This window comes from Jaculus jaculus, chromosome 4, assembly GCF_020740685.1.
Source record: "Jaculus jaculus isolate mJacJac1 chromosome 4, mJacJac1.mat.Y.cur, whole genome shotgun sequence".
NCBI lineage: Eukaryota > Metazoa > Chordata > Mammalia > Rodentia > Dipodidae > Jaculus > Jaculus jaculus.
In genome coordinates, this window is record NC_059105.1 from 120081337 (window position 1) to 120102291 (window position 20955).

General features: G+C 38.6%; 1 protein-coding gene across 10 annotated transcripts in view; it reads right to left on the reverse strand.

The window, feature by feature from the left end:
- Rev1 (REV1 DNA directed polymerase) overlaps positions 1–20955 on the reverse strand; it is a 101056-nt gene that overhangs the window by 21169 nt on the left and 58932 nt on the right. For 6 of the 10 annotated variants that reach the window (XM_045147731.1, XM_045147729.1, XM_045147734.1 and 3 more), the window contains 5 exons: positions 18140–18256; positions 13331–13439; positions 6664–6792; positions 4348–4502; positions 1292–1411 (listed from right to left, as the gene is read on the reverse strand). In XM_045147731.1, coding sequence (XP_045003666.1) covers positions 1292–1411; positions 4348–4502; positions 6664–6792; positions 13331–13439; positions 18140–18256 — 630 coding nt within the window. Of the gene's footprint in view, positions 1–1291; positions 1412–4347; positions 4503–6663; positions 6793–7255; positions 7375–13330; positions 13440–15134; positions 15300–18139; positions 18257–20955 lie in introns of those variants that run through there. The other 4 variants (XM_045147730.1, XM_045147738.1, XM_045147737.1 and 1 more) reach the window with 4 other exon arrangements.

Genomic DNA, 20955 nt, shown 5'->3' on the forward strand with positions numbered 1-20955 from the left:
GTTCTATCACTGAATGGAATCTGCAATCAGCATCATGATTTTTCAAATCAGAAGAACCTACTCTCAAAACTGTATCTTTAGTTAGAAATATCCTATTTGGGGGCTGGAGAGATGGCTTAGTGGTTAAGGTGCTGCTTGCCTGCAAATCCAAAGGACCCAGGTTCGATTCCCCAGTACCCACATAAAGCCAGATGCACAAGGTGACACATGCATCTGCAGTTTGTTAGCAGTGGCTAGAGGCATTGATGTGCCCATTCTCTCTTATATTATCTGCTTCCCCCCCTCAAATATTTTATTTGAGTGTGAGAGAAAGAGGGAGGGAGAGGGAGGGATGGAGGAAGGGAGGAAAGGGGGGAGAGAGAGAGAGAGAATGGCTATGCCAAGGCCAATAGCCACTGCAAACAAACTCTAGATGAAATGTGCCATCATGTGCCTCAAGATTACATGGAATCTGGAGAATTGAACCTGGGTCCTTAGGCTTTGCACACAAGAGCTTTAACTACTAAGTCATCCCTCTAGCCATCAAATATTTTTTTTAAAAAAAGAAATAAGCTATTCTGTGCTGTATGTCAGTTTTGTATTTTCTTTAAGATTATTTCTCAGAATATTTATTTGATCTTACTACTTGAGAAATACTTAAAACAGAATCCATCAGCTAGAAAACTAAAACACAGGAGAAATCAATTGATACAATGTTCATTGTAGTATTTCCCACTTTGGTTTTCATGCAATGGAGGGGAGAAGGGAAGAGAGGAGAGCTAGCTAGCCAGCCAGCCCTGGCCATAGTGGTACATGCCTACAACCCCCATACATGCGATCTGAAATCAAGGCCAGAATAAGCTGCACAGCAAGACCCTATCTCTAAACAATCTAGGGCTGGGGACCGGACTCAGTTGTTGAAGGCACTTGCTTGTAAAGCCTGTTAGCCCAGATTTTATTCCCCACAACCCAGGTAATATCAGATGCACAGTGGAACATGTATCTGGAATTTGTTTGCGGCAGCACCAAGAAGCCCTGGTATGCCCATACACATATACTCTCTCTCTTAAAAAAAATTGTTTTTTGTTTGTTTTTTTGAGGTAGGGTCTCACTCTGGTCCAGGCTGACCTGGAATTCACTATGTAGTCTCAGGGTGGCCTTGAACTCACGGCGATCCTCCTACCTCAGCCTCCAGAGTGCTGGGACTAAAGGCATGTACCACCACGCCCGGCTTAAATAATTTTTTTTTAATACACAAAAACAAAACTATAAAAAGCATTTGTAAGTGTTTAGGTAAAAGACTTATAATTACCTGGTAGATTAGTAACTAGCTGACCTCTGATAAAATCATCTACTTCATCTGGTTGCAGGTGGTACTGCCCATCTGGTTTTGCTTTTCTAGTTGCCATTCTTGCTAGGAGAATATTAGAACCTACAAAGATAAAAAGGAAAATAAAATGTTGTTCAAGAAGTATCCAAAATTATTTCTTAAATTTATTAATAAAGATATATACTAACAGGTTTTTCAAGTTTCTAAAAACAATGAAATTAAATTCACAATTTGATATTTCAAACAAAGTACAGACATTTGGACATTTTATTAAATATTCTAGATTAACACCAACATGACTGTGTGGACAGTGATTTATTTCCAACATCTACTTAAAAAGTAGCACAGGGGTCAGGCGTGACGGCACACACCTTTAATACCAGCACTAGGGAGGCAGAGGTAGGAGGATTGCTGTGAGTTCGAGGCCACCCTGAGACTACATAGTGAATTCCAGGTTAGCTTGAGCTAGAGTGAGACACTGCTTCAAACAACAAGAAAGAAAGAAAGAAAGAAGGGAGGGAGGGGGGAGGAGAGGGGAGGGAAGAAAGGAAGGAAAGGAAGGAAAGGAAGGAAAAGGAAGGAAGGAAGGAAGGAAGGAAGGAAGGAAGGAAGGAAGGAAGGAAGGAAGGAAGGAAGGAAGGAAGGAAGGAAGGAAGGAAGGGAGGAAGGAGGGAAGAAAAAGTAGCTGGAGAGATTGCTCAGTGGTAGTGGTTAAGGCACTTGCCTGCAAAGCCTAAGGACCCAGGTTCAATTCCCCAGTAGCCATACAAACCAGATGTAAAGAGTGACACATGCACCTGGAGTTCATTTGCAGCAGCTGGAGGCCCTGTTATGCCCATCCTGTCTGTCTGTCTCTCTTCTATCTCTCTCTGCTAACAAATAAGGAAATAAAAAATACTTAAAAAGAAAAAAACTTAAAAAACATTTTTTAAAACAGGAGCATAGACAAAACAGCCTTTGATCCTAAGTGTTGGGGTTTAAGCTGGACATGATGACTCATGCCTATAATCCTAGCACTCAGGAGATTTAGACAGGAAAAATGCTACAAATTTCAAGGCAGCAGCAATGTTAAGTAGGATTTTACCTTCAATTGCTTTTTTTTGTTTTTTGTTTTTTGAGGTAGGGTCTCACTCTAGCCCAGGCTGACCTGGAATTTTCTATATAGTTTCAGGGTAGCCTCAAACCAGCAATCCTCTGACCTATGCCTCCCAAGTGCTGGGATTAAAGGTGTGTACCACCACACCCAGCACTAATTACAGTCTTAAACTTAACAGAATGTATTTATATTATCACTTATAGAAGTATGATTAAAATTAAAAACCTAGGGCTGGGGAGATGGCTTAGGGATTTGCCTGTGAAGCTACAGGACCCAGGTTCGATTCCCCAGGACCCATGTAAACCAGATTCACAAAGGGCACATGCATCTGGAATTCATCTGTAGTGGCTACAGGCCCTGGCACACATTCCCATTCTTTCTGTCTCTCTTCTATCTCTCCCACTCTCTGCTTGCAAATAAAAATTTTTTTAAATTATTTAAAGAAATAAATTAAAACCTAGAACTGTCACTAACAATGGAATTCCAAAGTTGGTAATGAAAGAAGGGTTGAGGAAGTTTTGTGGACCAATAACAGGGAGTGAACAGACCAGCCAGTAATTGCAGACAATGCCAATATGTTCACTACGTTCTTAATTTTTAGTATCTTGTGATATTTTCATATCTTAAGAGCTTTGCTGGATAAGGCAAGCTAATTTCTCAATTATTTGGAAGTATACTATACCTATCATATGCAGGGTAGTTGTCCCTAGTATCAAAAGCCAGTATTTCTCTCCCTAGCATCATCCCAGTGCCAGGTACTAGGTGACTGCAGCAACTTTTACAGCCCAATGTTGGCCAGATTTGACTGCCCAACCATCCAGATCTGAGCTGCCACCCTGCTCTGTTTTAACTTCTCTATGGAAAACCTCAATGAGGGCTCTGGCCTAAGCTTTCCAGTTCTCTTCCTCCTCCTGTCTCCTGACAATCATGGTTACTCCTCAATGGTTCTGGTCCAGCAACATGTTTGCCCCTCCTCTCTAGAAACAAAAGTAACCAATTCTTTCTTCTTCTTATTGATTCAGGATCTCACTATACATCCCTGGCTAACCTAAGTCTCTTGCTTGTCCCGCCTTGGCCTACTGAGCACGAGCATAACAGGCATGTCATCATCACACTTGGAATTCAATTTTTAATGGTATTAGCCCATCTGTGTTGTCACCACGTCATCTTTTTAAGTACCATAGGCATAAAAGAGATAAGAACTTAAGAAGAAAAAGAGTTTATAAATGAGGATCAGGAATACAGTTGGAAATAATAGCAAACTAGAGAGCATCACTGCTACCTCCCAAGCTTGTAGGAAATACAATATGGCAAGATACATGGGTTCAAAAGAAAGGATGACATAAAAGGGATTTCCTAGTGAGAGGATTTGAACAAGCTGAAGAAGGAAGAGGAGACACAGAAAGCCTAGATTTTAGAGTTCCAGAGGCATAGCTGGAAAAGTAAACACAAGAACAGATGGTAGGATTAGCTGTGTAAACAACATTCAAGACTCAAAGGTAGAATGAAGGGTGGCAGAGAGACTAGTCACCAAGGGCATAGTTACTGAGTCAGAAGAGCTGTGATTCCAGGAAATGAAAGAATAGTGTATAATGAAAGACATATCTGACTTCAAATCCCATTACTACCAACCTGCTTTTAATATAGTTTCTGCTCACGTTTGTGGTAAAATGTAAATATCGAATTTAACTTTCTCCATTTTCTGAAGAACAAAAGATTCTAACTTGTTTACTGCAAATATATTGTACCATTAGACATTTACATAGATTTCCAGCCATTTTCTTTGACATACTGCAAAGATGCAAGCAATGCTAAGAGCAAAGAAGCCCAACTCTCTTAACATGTAGTAGGCTATTACAACTCCTTAAAAGGAAGTGATTCAATTCAAGAATTCCAAACCAACAATTTTGAGTAAAAGAGAATAATAATACAAGATACTAACCCATTCCAACAGAGGCAGCACATTTAGTCTTGTCTTTGATTTCCATACGAATGGCATTTGCAAATTCATCAGGAGTAAGTCTGGTCTCTGCAAGGATTTCAGTGATGTCTACCAGTGCTTCGTCACAACTGACAGCTTCGATGTTGTAAGTGTAGCTGTCAATACAATGGCAATGAATTACAGCCAACCATCTGGTATACAAATGGTACAAAGTAAAGTCTCCTTACCGTATCTTTTCCTCAACATTCTTCCCAAGGTATTTTAAAAATATTAAAACAAAAATCTTGCATTTTAGGGCTGAGATGGCTTAGCGGTTAAGGCGCTTACCTGCAACGCCAAAGGACACAGGTTTGATTCCCCAGGACCCATGTAAGCCAGATACATAAGATGGCACAAGTGTCTGGAGTTCACCTGTAGTGGCTGTAAGCCCTAGTGCATGCCTTCCCCCTTCTCTCTCAAATAAATAAATAAATAAATAAATAAATAAATAAATAAATAAATAAATAAAATAATTTTTTAATCTAGGATGAACTGGCAAAATTATCATTAATAGTCACCTAACTTTGGACTGCCAAGTTAATTATACTATTTTCATATTAACAAAATTAGGACAGAGAATATATTAAGAATACTTTTGCAAATGTCTGAATAGTTACAAATTTGTAAATGAACCAGAACTGTCAAAAACATCTAAGCAAATTTCAAACATGGCTTGTAAGAAGCCTTAGTAGATAGGAAGTTTACAAATCAGTCCAGGAATTTCTGTTCTCTCAAAATAGAAAAATACCATACACTACAGCAGACCAGTAAGGAGCTTATCACTCCAAATAGCTGTCTAGGAAAACTCCTCTATCTCCAAAAGTAACCACCTTAGCCACTAAAACATCTCTTCAGCACCAGGAATTTTAATAGTGAATATATCTACACTATACTTTTTGTTTAAATTTGCCTCCTTAAATCAACTAATCAGCCATGATGAAACTATTACAAAAGACTAGCTTCCATATAAACTAACTTTTAGCCAGGCATGGTGGCTCACACCTTTAGTCCCAGCACTTGGGAGGCCAAGGTAGGAGTATCACCATGAGTTCAAGCCTACAGAGTGTGTTCTAGGTAGCCTGGGCTAGAGTGAGACCTTACCGCCAAAATAAAAACACAAAAAACTAACTTTTGTCATGTCTAATGAGATTAAAATAAAAAGTTTTAAAGTCTTATTGTGTTACTAACCCATCAGTTTTAATTTGATTTACTTAATGGTTTTACTATGTTACCCTGGTTAGCCAAGGGCCAAGTGAGCTTCATTCCTTAGCTTTCTTTCTTTCTTTCTTTCTTTTTTTTTTTTTTTGGATGTAGGGTCTCATTATAGCTCAGGCTAGCTTACCTGGTCTCAGGGTGGCCTCGAACTCACAGCAATCCTCCTCCTACCTCTGCCTTCCAAGTGCTGGGATTAAAGGCATGTGCCACCGTATCCCACCTTTATTCCCATTTTTTAAAGTATTTTTATTTATTTATTTATTATTTGATAGAGAAAGAGCCAGAGAGAGGGCTAGAGAGATGACTTAATGATTAAGGCAGCCTGCAAAGCCAAAAGACCCAGGTTCAATTTCCTAGGACCCATGTAAACCAGATGCACAAGGTGGTGCAAGCATCAGGAGTTCGTTTGCAGCAGCTGGAGGCCCTGGCTTGCCCATTCTCTATCTAGCCACTTCTCTCTCAAATAAATAAAAACATTTTTAAAATGTAAAGAAAGAGGCAGGCGGGGGGGGGGGGGGTAGGGGGAGGGAAAAAAAAAGAGAGAATGGGCTAATTGAGTCCTGGGGAATCGAACCTGGGTCTTGGCTTCTCAGGCAAGCACCTTAACTGCTAAGCCATCTCTTCAGCCCCATTCCTCAGTAGTTGGACCTACACTACATACCACTGTAGCTGGCTCTGTGAGTTCTAATTTTAAACAAAATTATAGTTCAAATGCAGTAGTAAGAGAATAAGCAAGTGAAATATTTCTAAGCCTTTGTTTATCTGGATCTATGGGAAGGAAAAGGAGGACCACTTACTAAACAGTATATTGTCAGAGAATAAAATTTAACATCACCATTAGGAGGACTTGAACAAATGATAGCAATGCAAAAAGGCCTCATGACTGAGCTTCCCAATTACAAACACTCCCACAGAAAGTCAGATGTCAAACTGGGATACTGAGGAAAGGGCTCCTGGGAAGGATAAAGACCAGTTGAAATGACTTTGATAATACTAAAGATATCTGATCTTAAGTAGTCTATAGAAGAGAACAGACATGAAAATGGCTATTGTGCGCCATACCTTGCCAGTGTTTCATATAATGTTTGTGCAACTTCCTTATATGCATGAAAATCATACGGAACAGCTTGCAGATTAGGACACAGTTGTTTAGCATGTCCAAAAAACATTCCATTCTTAATGCCAACTTGTCTAGAGAGAAAACAAACAGAGTGGAGGTTATTACATGAAGTTTTTAGCCAACAACCAAATACCAAATGTGTTATTTCCCCATGCCACTAACATAGAATTTTCATTTAACTCCCCTTCTCATTGAGGGTTAACAAAAGGCATTAGGAAAACTTACAAGTTCGACTGCCCACCCAACGGAAAGTTACACAATGGTTTCTGTAGAGTAAATGACATCTCCTTTGTCTGTGTTTAACTACTTTTCCTAAACCTTAACCTCTGGCCCCTTTGCAGAGATGCCAGCATGCCATATGCTGGTGATATCACAACCACGACAGAGCAGGAATATGCTGTCATAAAGTTTGCTTCCCCTAATCCATGGCACAGTGTGGCTAGGGTTCATCCCCCAAAGACAAAGAATATGAACGCAAGAACTACACAGAACAGTGCTATGTGACAAACAGACAAAATGTACTCATCCTATTACCACCCAATTCCCAATTGACCAATTCCATGCTCCTGACGTAGCTCCACAGTGGTTGAGATGCCAACAGCATTGTATATGGTAGGACATCACTCTGGGCAGGAGCCAGGGTTCCAGAATTTTGAGAGACCTAATTGAAAATGGTAAATTTTAAATCTACTGTGTGTCTCAATGCCCCAATATTACTTTTGAAATTTGGAACAGTCATCATAAAACTGTAACTTATGGAATTATACATAATTAGTAAAATTCCATATTGTCACTATAAAAAATCAACAAAAGCTAGTAAAAACACAAACAAAATAAAGCAATGTTACACTAGATGAAATAATACTATTACATAGGATGGTCACAATTCTTCTGTGCATTCATTTAGTAGATATATACTAACTGCTGACTTAGCTGTAGGTATGCCTTGTTTAAGAAACAGATAAAAAAAAAAAAAGAAAGAAAAAGAAAGAAACAGATAAATAGTCTTCAAACACTCTTCAATTCCTTGGGGGCTTTTGACTCTCTTCTAACATTCAGATCACCAAGAGGGAAGAATCTGCTAAATTATTCAGCAGTAAATATAAAAATGCATGCCAGGTTTTCATGTGTATAGTAATAAACTATCTCCATATTAAGTCTCATGCAGATAAAAAATAACTAGTAAGCAAGAAATGATAGGAAGTGATGAGTGATTTTAAAAAAAGAGACAGAATGGTGAAGAGAATGCAGTTATGTTTCAGGCCCTCTGTAAATTGGCAAACAAACCAGACCTCAAGATGTTCATGAAGATGATCTTGCATTCACCCAGCAAAACATACACTACAGCCAAGAAGCCTTTATAGATCAAAAGGTTTATCAATGAAAGGAAGTATATATAACAGTTTCAATAGTGTATAGAAGCATATAGTTTAGAAAATAATAAGAAATTATTAAACAAAAAAAGGCCCAGGTTTGAAAGGGTAAACTTCTGCTAATAAAAATGTGAAGTATGCAGATTCTATACATAAAATATAAATTTAAAATTAAAAGTAGTCATTATTAAAGGAATGTGTTACATTGTTCTTATAAATGTGAGATCATATTCACTTTCATTTTCAAAATCCTGTATCTACAAAGAACTTAAGAGGTGTATTGCTTAGAAAAATATATTCCAACTATCTTAGGTATTCATTTACTACTAGTAAAAGGCTTCACTAAGTAGCTGAAGATGATCTTGAATTCCTGATCCTCTTGCTTCCACCACCCAAGTACTACAAAATAACAGACATTACTACCACACCCAGATTTGGCATGCTGGGGACAGAAACCAAGAGCCTCAGGAAAGTAGCCTACAAACTGGTCCTTATCTTCGTCTGTTTGTTTAGTTTTTGAAGGTAGGGCTTCACTCTAGCCCAGGGTAACCTGGAATTCACTATGTAGTCTCAGGGTGGCCTCAAACTCAAGGCAGTCCTCCTACCTCTGCCTCCTGAGTACTGGAATTAAAGGCATGCACCACCACACTTAGCTGGCCCATATCTTCTACAACAAGGGAAAGTGTAAAAGCTATTGGACACTATGAAGAAATTAAAAACAAAAAAGAAAAACCCAAAAGGTTTCTCATACCTAAAGGAAGCAAAATATCTTCCTTGAGTTGATGTTTAAAGATTAAGATTTGCTTAGTAGAAAACAAATGAATAAAGAAAATGACAAACACAATGTCTGCCAGGCAAGGTGGTAGGTGCCTACAATCTTAGCATTCCAATGGTGGAGGAGGCAGCCTGAGATATGAAGCAAGTTTTGGGCCAGCATAGCTATACAACAAAACCCTGTCTCAAAAAAAAAGAAAGAGACTGGAGAGAGAGCTTAGCGATTAAGGCGCATGCCTGCAAAACCTAAAGACCCATGTTCAACTCTCCAGATCCCACATAAGCCAGCCACACAAAGGTGAGGCAAGCACAAGGTGGCACATTCCCATTAGGTGGCACAAGTGTCTGGAGTTCAATTTCCGTGGCTGAGGCCCTGACATGCCAATTCTCTCTCTAAAACTAAAAAAGGAAGAAATAAAAGGGCTGCAGTGATTCTTTACTATAATTACTGTTTTTCCCCAAGTTAAATCCCATGCAACAGCAATGACCAATACTATACTTTCTATGCATATAATGAAGGTGTGCCCATGTTGAAAGCACACAAAGAAAACTCCTTTTATAATACTGGGCTAAGGAAATGGTATTTGCTACTACATTACAAAAAAGAAAAATGACCAAATAAGTTAAACCCAGGCTGGGTTTAAACTCATATAAGATGACTTGAACTCTTGGTTCTACTGTTTCTACCTACCAAGTACTGGGGTTACCACCAGCAACCATTATGCCTAGATTAACTTTTTTTATTTTATTTTATTTTATTATTCTAGAGTGCATGTGTATCATTACCTATTCACCCACACATCCAACATCTAACTATGTAATATTTGGTCTTTACAGTGATTACACATAAAATTACAAAATGTAGCCAGGCATGGTGGCACCTTTAGTCCCCAGCACTTGGGAGGCAGAAGTAGGAGGGTTGCTATGGGTTTGAGGCCACCCTGAGACTATATAGTGAATTTCAAGTCAGCCTGAGCTAGAGCAAGACCCTACCTTGAAAAACTACAAAAAATATAAATAAATAAATAAGGGAAAATAGGGCTGGAGAGATGGCTTAGCAGGTAAGGTGTTAAGGACCAATGTTTAACACTCTAGGTCCCATATAAGCCAGATGCACAAAATAAGGCAAGTGTACAAGGTCACACATGCACACAAGTGGCATATGCATCTGGAGTTCAACTGCAGTGGCTGGAGGCCCTGCATGCTAATTCACTCTAGCACGCAAGCATGCATTAAAGAAGGGGTGGCAGGGGGGTGGGGCTGGAGAGATAGCTTAGTTGTTTAGGCGTTTGTCTGTTAAGCCTAAGCACCCAGGTTTGATTCTCCAGGCACCAGGTAAGCCAGATGCACAAGATGGTGCATGTGTCTGGAGTTTGTTTGCAGTGGCTGGAGGCCTTGGTGTGCCCATTCTCTCTCCCTCTCTGTCTTATAAGTAAATAAAAATAAATCGAGCTGGAGAGATGGCTTAGCAGTTAAGTGCTTGTCTGTAAAGCCTAAGGACCCCAGTTTGAGGCTCAATTCCCCAGGTCCCATGTAAGCCAGATGCACAAGGGGGCACATGCATTTTGAGTTCATTTGCAGTAGCTGGAGGCCCTGGTGTACCCATCCTCTATCTATCTGCCTCTTTCTCTCTCTGTCTCTCTCAAATAAACAAATAAAAATAAACAATAAATCATTTAAAAAAGAGAGAGCAGTCTGTTGGGCTTGCCACAAATAAACAAACTTAAATTTTAAAAATTATAAAGAAATTCTACTTCTAGTATATCACAAATGTGCCTTGTTCCAAACATTTAAATAAAATAAAAACAGAAAGAATAAAAATAAAGTAAGTCCTAGGAAACATTAGAGAGGAAGCAAGCAGATTAAATATGAGTGCTGCTCTTATTGCTAGCCAGAAAGCCTTCTCCAGGGAGATGGTAGTACACACTGTGGAGACTCAGCTCATAAAAGAAGAAAACAGGAGGCTGCCCAGAGCTCAAGACTAAAGGAGACTTTTAACATATCCACCAAAGCTCAGTGAGCATTGCAGAAAAGGGGGCTGAAAGAATGTAAGGCATAAAAGGTAAGAAGGTATACTCTAAGTCATTGTCTTCCCTACAGGAACTGACTGGTGCATTCATGAACCCACTCATTAATAATACCCCCACTGAGGAGGGTCCTCAGTGGAACAGGAGGGGGGAGGGCAAAAATAGGATAAACTGGTAAGAATAAAGCCAACTTGCAACCTTACTACCAAAGACTCCACATGCTTGGGCTGCAGGTCACTGAGAACTCAAGTTGAAGCTGAATTTCCTCCCTGTCGACTAGCTATCAGAAAACTAGAAGGAGTTACACTGGATGCAGCCCTATGGGATAGAGAGGTCATCACCAGTGTTAAACAGCAGTGGACCCTGCAAGCCTTAAGAATGGCCAATAAGGCCAAATGTGCCAACTAGTGGAAGAATGGCATGTCTGTTATGGAAGGCCCTAGGAGAGTAACACCTGCTGTTGTCTAACTAAATGCATATATTATACTCACCAAACTTCACTCTAAGCACCTTTTAAAAATGTTCATATCCATATATTAAAGCTACTCTGACTTTTCTTTAGAGAAGCTTCTCTTTTCAGATGGTGGTGGCCTCCGGGATGACTCAAAGGCACCATAGTACTGAGAAGTGACAGTAGAGTGAGTGCTCAGTACTGAAACATCTCTATCACACCTTCCAGGGTTCAGGGTCCATTGTGGAAGAGGTGGCAGAAAGAATGTAAGAGCCAAAGGAAGGAAGGACTGCTTACAACACACTCTTCCAGACACAAAATGGCCTTGATATTCTCGACCTTGCAATGCCTTGCATTACCTACATAGGACCCTCTTAACAGGAGGAAAAGATGACGACATCCATATAGAAGAGAGACTAACTAGAAAGAAGAAAGGATTCAATGGAGGGTGCATTTGAAAGGGGGAAAGCTAAGGTGGGGGAGAGAATTATACCGGTCTATTATCTATAATTATGGAAACTGTCAATACAAACAATCTACAGTATGTTTATATATTGAAGCTCCCAGTAAAAATTATTTTAAAAGCAAAATAAAATTAGCACTTGCCATTTAACTGGCATTTAAATTGCTTGCTATGCAGTATTGTCACCCCAGTGATTTTGGCCTTTAGCTTGACTTTACCATCGGGGAGACACTACAAATGGCACTGTCCAAATACTAGAGGGCTAGAACATAGACACAAGTATGGCTCCTGAAGTTCAAACTCATAAGAACTGAGAATACTTTTCCTCCTTGAGACAGCTTTGAGACTCATACCCAGCTTTCATCAAAGTGCTAAATACCACTTTATAGAGGAAGCATGATAAGGGCAGAGCTCTTCTTCAACAAGCAAGACTCACAGGTGGATTTCTGTGTGTGTTCACTCACTCCAGACACTGATCTCAATCAAGCTATCTGAAGAACAGGTTACCATTCAATAAAGAAGGATGGCCAAGAGAAGTTAGCTTACTGAGCACCATACAAAGTTAGCTTTGAATGCTATGCTAGTTAAAAGTATTCCCCCAATCCTAAGTGCATTTTTCACTTAACTTAGTATGTCAGTCAAAGAACTGACCACTTAGTATGTCAGTCAAAGAACTGACCACATTATCAATTGACAATGACAAAACTGTTCTGTAATGAGAAAGATATAGTCAGCATGGGAAGTAAAAGTCTGACATATCATAAATGGAAAAGAATTTAACATTTTAAAATTGTGCATGTTTTAATTTAAATATACTTTAATTTTATTTTCATTTATTTGAGAAAGAAAGAGGCAGAGAGGGGTCAGCTAAGAGAGAAAGGGTGTGCCAGGGCCTATAGCAACTACAAACGAATTCCAGATGCATATGCCACCTTGTGCATCTGGCTCACCTGGGTCCTGGGGAATTGAACCTGAGTTCTTTGTCTTTGAAGGCAAGTGCCTTAACCATTAAGCCATCTCTCTAGCCCTAAATATACTTTCAATAATCAGCAGCATTTTAAGCTGGTGTGATTATTTTTTGTTCATATCTGACTTATTTCAGTAATTACAAATTTAAGTATGTGTATATGAATATGCCAGGGTCTCCTGCCAAGGCAAATGAACTCCAGCTTTACATGGGTGGCTTGAGAAATGTACTCAGGCCAGCAGGCTTTATAAGCAAGTACCTATAACCACTGAACATCTCCCCAGAACCCTAACTTCTAAATTCCCTACTCAAAAGGCATTATACAATGTCTTTTCATTTCATTGTAGGACCTATGAGTAAATAAGATACTACTGTATTATTTAAAATTATTTAGAATGGAGGTGGTGTGAATGACAGAATTGAGGTTAAAAACATTTCCCTGCATAACATGCTTGTTGCAGCAGAAATCACAGGCCTAACTGCCATGTCTAGTTCTTCACAAGATTATACACAAACAATAAAGTGAATTACTCATTAAATCCACTTCTACATACCTGGCTTCATAACTACAAGAAGCAATTTCAGCCTTTGACAAAACAGAATCAATTCCATTTGTTTGTGCAGAATCTTGATTCTCCCACATTGATGAATCTGGTATATCTGCTTTAAAATAAAATTTAATGATTATGTTAAAAACTGATTTTCCTTAAATTTTAGTCAAGAAATTTAATATAAATGTTTAGCAACTTCCAAACATAGTTATTTCAATTGGTATTATTTCCTTATTTACTATTATAAAACTCTAAAATGGTTTTCCTCCATTATGCTCTTCAGTAGCAGTCAGATGAAAAAAATTAATAATTTCAAAGTGTCCTGTTTTAATAAAAAATTGAAAATAAACCAAAAGATTCATATAAGATACCCTGTTATCCCGTAACACATGTTCCCTTGAGTGGACAAGGATAAAATTGAGTAGGAAGTGAACTTCCTCCCATTGCCGTAGGAGGATTACACAGCTCACTCTAGTGGGATTACTAGTGTCTTGGAACGCTCTCCACTGCTTCCTAAAAGAACTTTCCACAGAACTAAAATCTAGCTAATACTGAAATGGAACATCAAATTTCTACTAAATATTTGATCAGACAATAATTTAGTAGGTCATAGAGCATAGAAAAGTTTCATTCTAAACTAACAGCTTTTTCTTTTAAACACATATCGTGTAGAAGTCTCACATTATCTCTCTTTCAGATAGTTCTACTTTCTGTTTAGCCAAGTATGTTCAATTAGCAAACTGGAATTCAAATGCAGTCAAAGAAAGAACTGCTTTACTGAACACACTCTAGCCTAAATAGTACAACAGTTTACAGATATTTCTTCATTTCCAACCCAAATTTACAACTTCACACAATATAAAAGCAGCCACTTTACTTTCTTTTATTTAGGAGTTCACTAGTAATGGAGAAATAAGATTAAGAAAATAGCTTTATCACAGACCTTAAGGTTAACAGTATTAGGTTATTAGCAATATCTGCTGTAAAAAACATACAACATTCCAAAAACAATCTCAACCAAGTATCTAATACAAAAACATAAATAAGACCAAAACATACCAATTCAGCTAATTCTAGACAACCTGTTCTGAGTACACTACAATAATACAAAGCTAATAAATGCAACACTTCTCTCCTATTGATTTAAGAGATTTATGTTCCATGAGAAATCAGCCAAATTCATGCACCACCAGAAAAACAGGTCAAAGTATCTGGCTTCATAGGCTAAAATAACTCTTCCTCATTTGACCAATAATCATGAACACCTTTCAGCTGACTATGCAACCCATACAGGTATTGCCAGATTCTAACATCCATACATGAACACCATAAATGCAGTCAAACTCAGAATTACCCTCTTGGTGGGGTCAGATCCTACTTGCACCAAAAAATAAAAACAGCAGAATGTTACATGAGCTATGACTTTAGATAAAATATGAATAACATGGCACACTGTTACAAAGACAGAAGGAGAACTGATTATTCTGTAACAGTCCATTATTATCGTCTGTAAGAATTTAAAGATTATCAGTAACACAGTCCAATAGAGTGCGCTACTATACAAACAAAAAGGACCGTGGACGCTTGCACAGCCACAGTGGCTTTCAAAGCCATAACCCAGAGTTATGCCTTAAAAGGGTGTTACATGACCTTTATTTTTGAAAGACTAGTTAACCTAAGATTCTAATCTGGAAATTACAGAAAGATCATGCCTGAAGAGAGAACAAACAGGGTGTGGTCCATGCACCCCCAATGCCCTGGTCTGAGAGGCAGCACCATCATGTTCCTCTTCACTGGGCTGGCTGACCTGTTCCACAGTGCAGCAGAGTGCGTGGGTCCCTCCACCAGCGGAGTGAGTTGCTTCATGTGAGATTCAGGGAAATGCAGGGACACACTGTCCTCACTGGAGGGCAAAGTAGAGAACTGCTGATCAAAACTTGACAAACTAGACGGGCACATGGAGAATGTGGAGGAACGGTTGGAGAAATCAGAGGCCACGACTCAAGTCTGTGAAAAAGAAATCGCTGAGAATAAATCTATGACTAATACGATTTTTAAAACTTGTTCTTTAGAATGAAAACTGAAGTTGTTGAAGGGATAGAAAATCTCTGCATCCTGGGAATCCAGGGAGAGGGGAAAGGCCCCAACCATGAAATGCAGAATACAAATGGTTCTGAATGAGATCATCAATGGGAAGTGTAACTACTGAATACTTCTCAGGAAGCAGTGTCCAAAGGAAGTCACAGACAGATGAAATCCCCTGGTTATACTGAATTAATCAGAGCCCCTGAATATGAGGATTAAGAAATCAGTTTCTAAAAAGGACTACAGATGCTTATTTGTCCTAATACTCTGCATAGCCACAGCCAAAATGTCAAAACTGAGTTTTATAAACTTAATGTGCAGAAGCTAAAGATTCTCACTTCTAAATTGATCACTCCCCCCGCCCCTTTTTGGTACCATGTCTGACAATGACCCAGGAAAGAAAGACTTGGAAAAGAGGGACAAAGACATTGGAAAAACAAGTTCTGAGAACAAGCATGACTATAAGCTTTAATAAAAGATAAGCTACTTCTTTTATATATAGCAAATACTTCTGGAAGTTTCTAATGGGTCAAAAGGCTCCAGATATAAAAGTGAATGACATCAAGTTAAAGCAAGAGTATATCAAAGCAGTAGAGTCACCTTTTCTAGTGACAGAAATATCTAGCTTTGAGTTTTCAATGGTAGATGAAGTCTACAAAATTTTTCACCTAATACCTGCTTGCAAGTTTACCACTCAGAGGTGAAAGGGATGTGAACTATAAAGTTGTAAAACTGGCTGAAAATCCAGAAGCTACATAGAATGAAGATAATTAAGCAACCAAAGACAATATTCTGTTTAAAAAAAAAAATGTGGCCAGACAGTGAAGGAAAGAAAGTCAAAAGTGGACCAGCTCCCTGCTACTCCAAATGAGTAAGTGTCTGCCAAGGTCAAAATATAGATGCAAACTGCTGCAATAAGAAACAGACTGACTCTACCTGCCAGAGACTCTGAGCACAAGGCAACACAGAAGATGCTACTGACTAAATACAGAGGCTTTCTTCTTGTAACATTTGTTAAGTATTTCCTAACTCCAACATGTAACAAATATATACTTATTTCCTTAAGCTACTATTTTCTTATTTTCTAGAGCTTACTATTTCATCTTTTAAATAATGCTACATGGAAAATACAGAAAGAAAAACCAACCTTGTACAAAAGCACACTTAAACTAACCATACCACAATACAACCAAATCCCAACAAGTTCAATAACTACTCCAAGATCTACTTGACACAAAATGCTAGAATCTCAAAAACCTCTCAAAAGATTTAACAACCAAAAAGAATCTTACAAAACTTGGGAAATATACATATATTAAAAATCTGTCATATAATATACATATAATAAATGTGTAGCTACCAATACTGTCTTTCTAACTTGTATCACCAGATGAGTACAACCAACAAAAAGACTAACTGTAAAAAATGAAATTCAGAGATAGGCAATGACTCTCCTATTGTCTCAATAGGGATCTTTTCAAAAATAAGCCCAGTTTGTAACTAACAAACTAGAAAACTAAAGTAACCTAACTGTATGCCTTTATTCTACTGTGTATCTGTTTCCTAGTTAGTACTTTTCTGAAAGAATCATTTTTTAAATGTGATGTATTGTAAGATATCCATGAGGAAACTGATCAGTGTAAAAGACTTGAATTTCCAGGTTAAGTACTTTTTAGGAGGGCTGAGGAGATGGCTCAGTCAGTAAAGTGCTTGCCATCCAAGCATGAGGACCTGAGTTTGATCCTCAAAATCCATGTTAAGTGCCAGGTGTGGCGTACTTGCCTATAACGCCAGCACTTAGAAAGTAGAGAGAATTGGATTTCCTGAGCAAGCTGACTAGCTACACTAGCCCAATAGGTGAGCTCTAGGTTTAGCCAGAGATCTCGTCTCAGCAAGGTGGAAAGCAACACCAACCTCTGTTCTCCACATGCATGGGCACACATGTGTGCCTACCCACATAACCAAACACATACACATTCAAAACAAAAATTTCTCAGGGAATTTACAGGGTGGAGGTGGTTTAAAAAAAAACACATGAAGATCTTAATACTGTGATTAGTATAAAGTATGACTTTTGCTCATTAATATCTAAAATTAGACACCAAAAATGTCATAAAATATTTCTAATATAAAATAGGTTCATTGAGATGGAGAATAATTACTGGCATTCTGAGATTCTATTTCAATAAATTATGGTATTTTGAGAAAGGGCCTCCCTATGTTGCCTAGGTTTCCAGTGAACTCTAGTTTTCCTACCTCAATTTTCAAGTGCTGGAGTTACAAACAAGTCCCATTATGCCTATCTGTAAATTCTACTGTTTCTTATTCCACTTTCAAACACAAATCTTGACCACAAACCTCAGTGTCATTACTGTAATACAAGGCCAAATGACTAGTAATACCCAAGTCTAGGTAAAGCCTTCAAAATGGCAATGCTTTTTATCCCCCATCTAAATTTATACAAAGCAAATGAGTCACAGTTTTAAAGCCACTCATGATTGTGCTCCAGGAAAGCACTGCCATCCAATTCAACAGAGCATAACTGTACAGCAGTCATTTATTTTACATTCAGACTTTGTTTTGATTCAAGTTGTTACTGACATTCTTAAAACCTTTGAATGAAAAAATTAATTATTGCAACTCTGCTTTCGTTTCTACAACGATACCAAAAGCCCATTCCAGAAGTCATCCACGGTAGCACTCCAACTATAAAGAGCTCATCTGTACCTGCTTTGCCTTTCAGGGCTTTATTCTGATAGAGCTGCCACTCCAGCTGGGGGTTAGCGCCAGGACGTAAAGGTGCCCTTCCTGTTCCTCTGTTACTTGTAACAGCCACTGGTTTACCTGTGAGGAACAGTTTAAGTTATTTCTAAGGGGATACAATGAAGAGTTGAGTTGCAAAGGGGAAAGTGAGAGGGGAGGTAGTTATCATGGTTTATTGCCTATAATTATGAAAGTTGTCAATTAAAAAAAAAATATGTAGCCCAAAAGAATATTAAGAACATAGGAGAATTTCTTCATGGGATTTTAAAATATTTTTGACATTAAAACTTAAAAAACTTTAAAAAAAAGAAAATATATGAAAGTTATCCATCATCATGAAACATAATCTAAGTTTCTTACCCCCCAAAAGTAAACTACTGGTGACAATTTTAATCCACTGATTGATTTCTTTCAGTAGAAAACAGATCACTCAGATCTAGGTTCAAATTATGGTGGTGGACACAAAAATATATTTCTGATATATGGTAAGTAGGTTCAACATCTATACTTATCTTTTAATTTTATACCAAGAAAAATAAAGACAGATGAACAGGAATCATAGTGTGACTTAACAAATACATAATCAAACATGAATTGCAATCCCTCAGTTTGGACTTAAGAAAATGACTTTAAGGTGTTATTTCCATGTGAGTATATGTTAAGTTATGAGAGAACTATAAAGCTGCAAAGCAGTAATATGGATATTATTTATTGAATGTATTTGTTGTGAAGATCCTTTCCTTAGCTCCAGAACAATTTGGGTTATGGGAGTAGGTAAGTGGTAGAGCATAGTACCAGCTTGCAAGAGGCCTAGACAAAAAACACATGCACATTACAAAACCACTAAAAACATCAAATAGCCAGTTACTCATAGGTTAAAAGCATTCTAAAAACTCCTTTCAGAGTTGGAACAGCGACTACACATGACAAAAATAAAACCCCATCAGAAATCTAATATTTTTTGTGGCCTAACTAATGACTCTTTAAAATATATATATATATATTTCCCCCCCCCCCTTGGAATAATAGATTAATCAGGGTGAAAAGGCCTAAATGAGGTCAGGGGAATAGGCTGAGAAAGGAAAGGCGGAGGGAGGCTAATCAAAACCTAAGAGGATATAAATAAATCATATGGAAACCTACTTTTTTGGACAATGTAACACGCAGGAGCCATAGATTGTTACTAGAAACTTTTCAGTGCCAGGGATGGGATACCTTCCAGTGAGTTGTTGGCCAAGGAGGTCCCTGATCTCACCAGAATGTTACAGAATGTTACCAATGCCAACGCCCTTGGTTTCCACCAGGAATAGATGGTAAGACCCTATTGCTGAAGACACCACATACTTGGGCTGTAAGGCCACTGAGAAATCTTGTTGGAACTGAGCTGATAACCTCCTCCATCCATGTAGACCAGCTGACAGAAAGCTAGAAGCCATTCTACATGCAGTACAATGGGAGAGAGAGAAATCAACAGTGACGATACTCAACAGTAGACACTGTAAAAGCCTTGTATTTGGCCAGCCAACAGGTGCAATAGTGGCATGTCTGTCATGGTGGAAACCAACTGCCCTCTAACTGGACTGGAGGCCTGCTTTAGGAAAAAATACAGCCCTGATACTGAAACACTACAACAGGGGTAATCATGAGCCCTAGGGGTATAAAGTCTCCTGTCTGGCTAAATGTATATACTTTGCTCATCAAACTGCCCAGTAAGCACTTCTCTTAATGTTCATACCCATATATTAATGCTACTCTCACTTTTTCCTTAGAGAACTTTCTTTTCAGATGGCAGTGACCTTGGGATGACTCTGAAAGCATCATGGTGCTGAGAAGAAGTGATAGAGGAGTGCTCAGCACTGCAACAATTCTATCACACCTTCAAAGGCTCAGGGTCCATTGTGGAAGAGGTGGCAGAAAGAATGTAAGAGCCAAAGGAAGGGGAGGGCTCCTTATAACGTGCTCCTCTAGACACAAAATGGCCTGGATATCCATGACCTCACAGCACCTGACACTACCTACATAAGACCATTATAATAGGAGGAAAAGATGATAAGATCAAGATAAAAGACTGATTGAGAGGGGGAGGGGATATGATGGAAAGTTGAGTTTCAAAGGGGAAAGTGGGGGAAGGGAGGAAATTACCATGGGATATTGTTTACAATCATGGAATTTGTTAAAAAAAAAATCTGACTCCTGAAGAAAATACTAATATAGCTATCTTTTTCAGACAGAGATAATTACTGAAAAATACTCAATGTTTTTAAAAATGGTAACTGAGTCAGGTGTGGTGGTGCACGCCATTAATCCCAGCACTCAGGAGGCAGAGGTAGGAGGATCACTGTGAGTTCAAGGTCAGCCTGAGACTACATACTGAATTCCAGGTCAGCCTAGACTGGAGCAAGAAGACCCTACATTGAAAACCCAAGAAAAGACTGGTTCATAAATACCTGAAATTTCCTTAAGCAAAGACTGTTCAGGTGATGCAATGTATTTTAACAATGCTCAATGATATAAAATTATTTTCCCTACCCATATCGTTTTTTTTTTTGTTTGTTTGCTTGTTTGTTTGTTTGAGGTAGGGTCTCACTCTAGCCCAGGCTGACCTGGAATTCACTATGGAGTCTCAGGGTGGCCTCGAACTCATGGCAATCCTCCTACCTCTGCTTCCCCAGTGCGGGGATTAAAGGCGTGCACCACCACACCCAGCTCCTACCCATTATCTTTGATAACATATCCCTCAGCTGAAAATAAATATTATTCTCAAAAAGTGATTTTCTAAT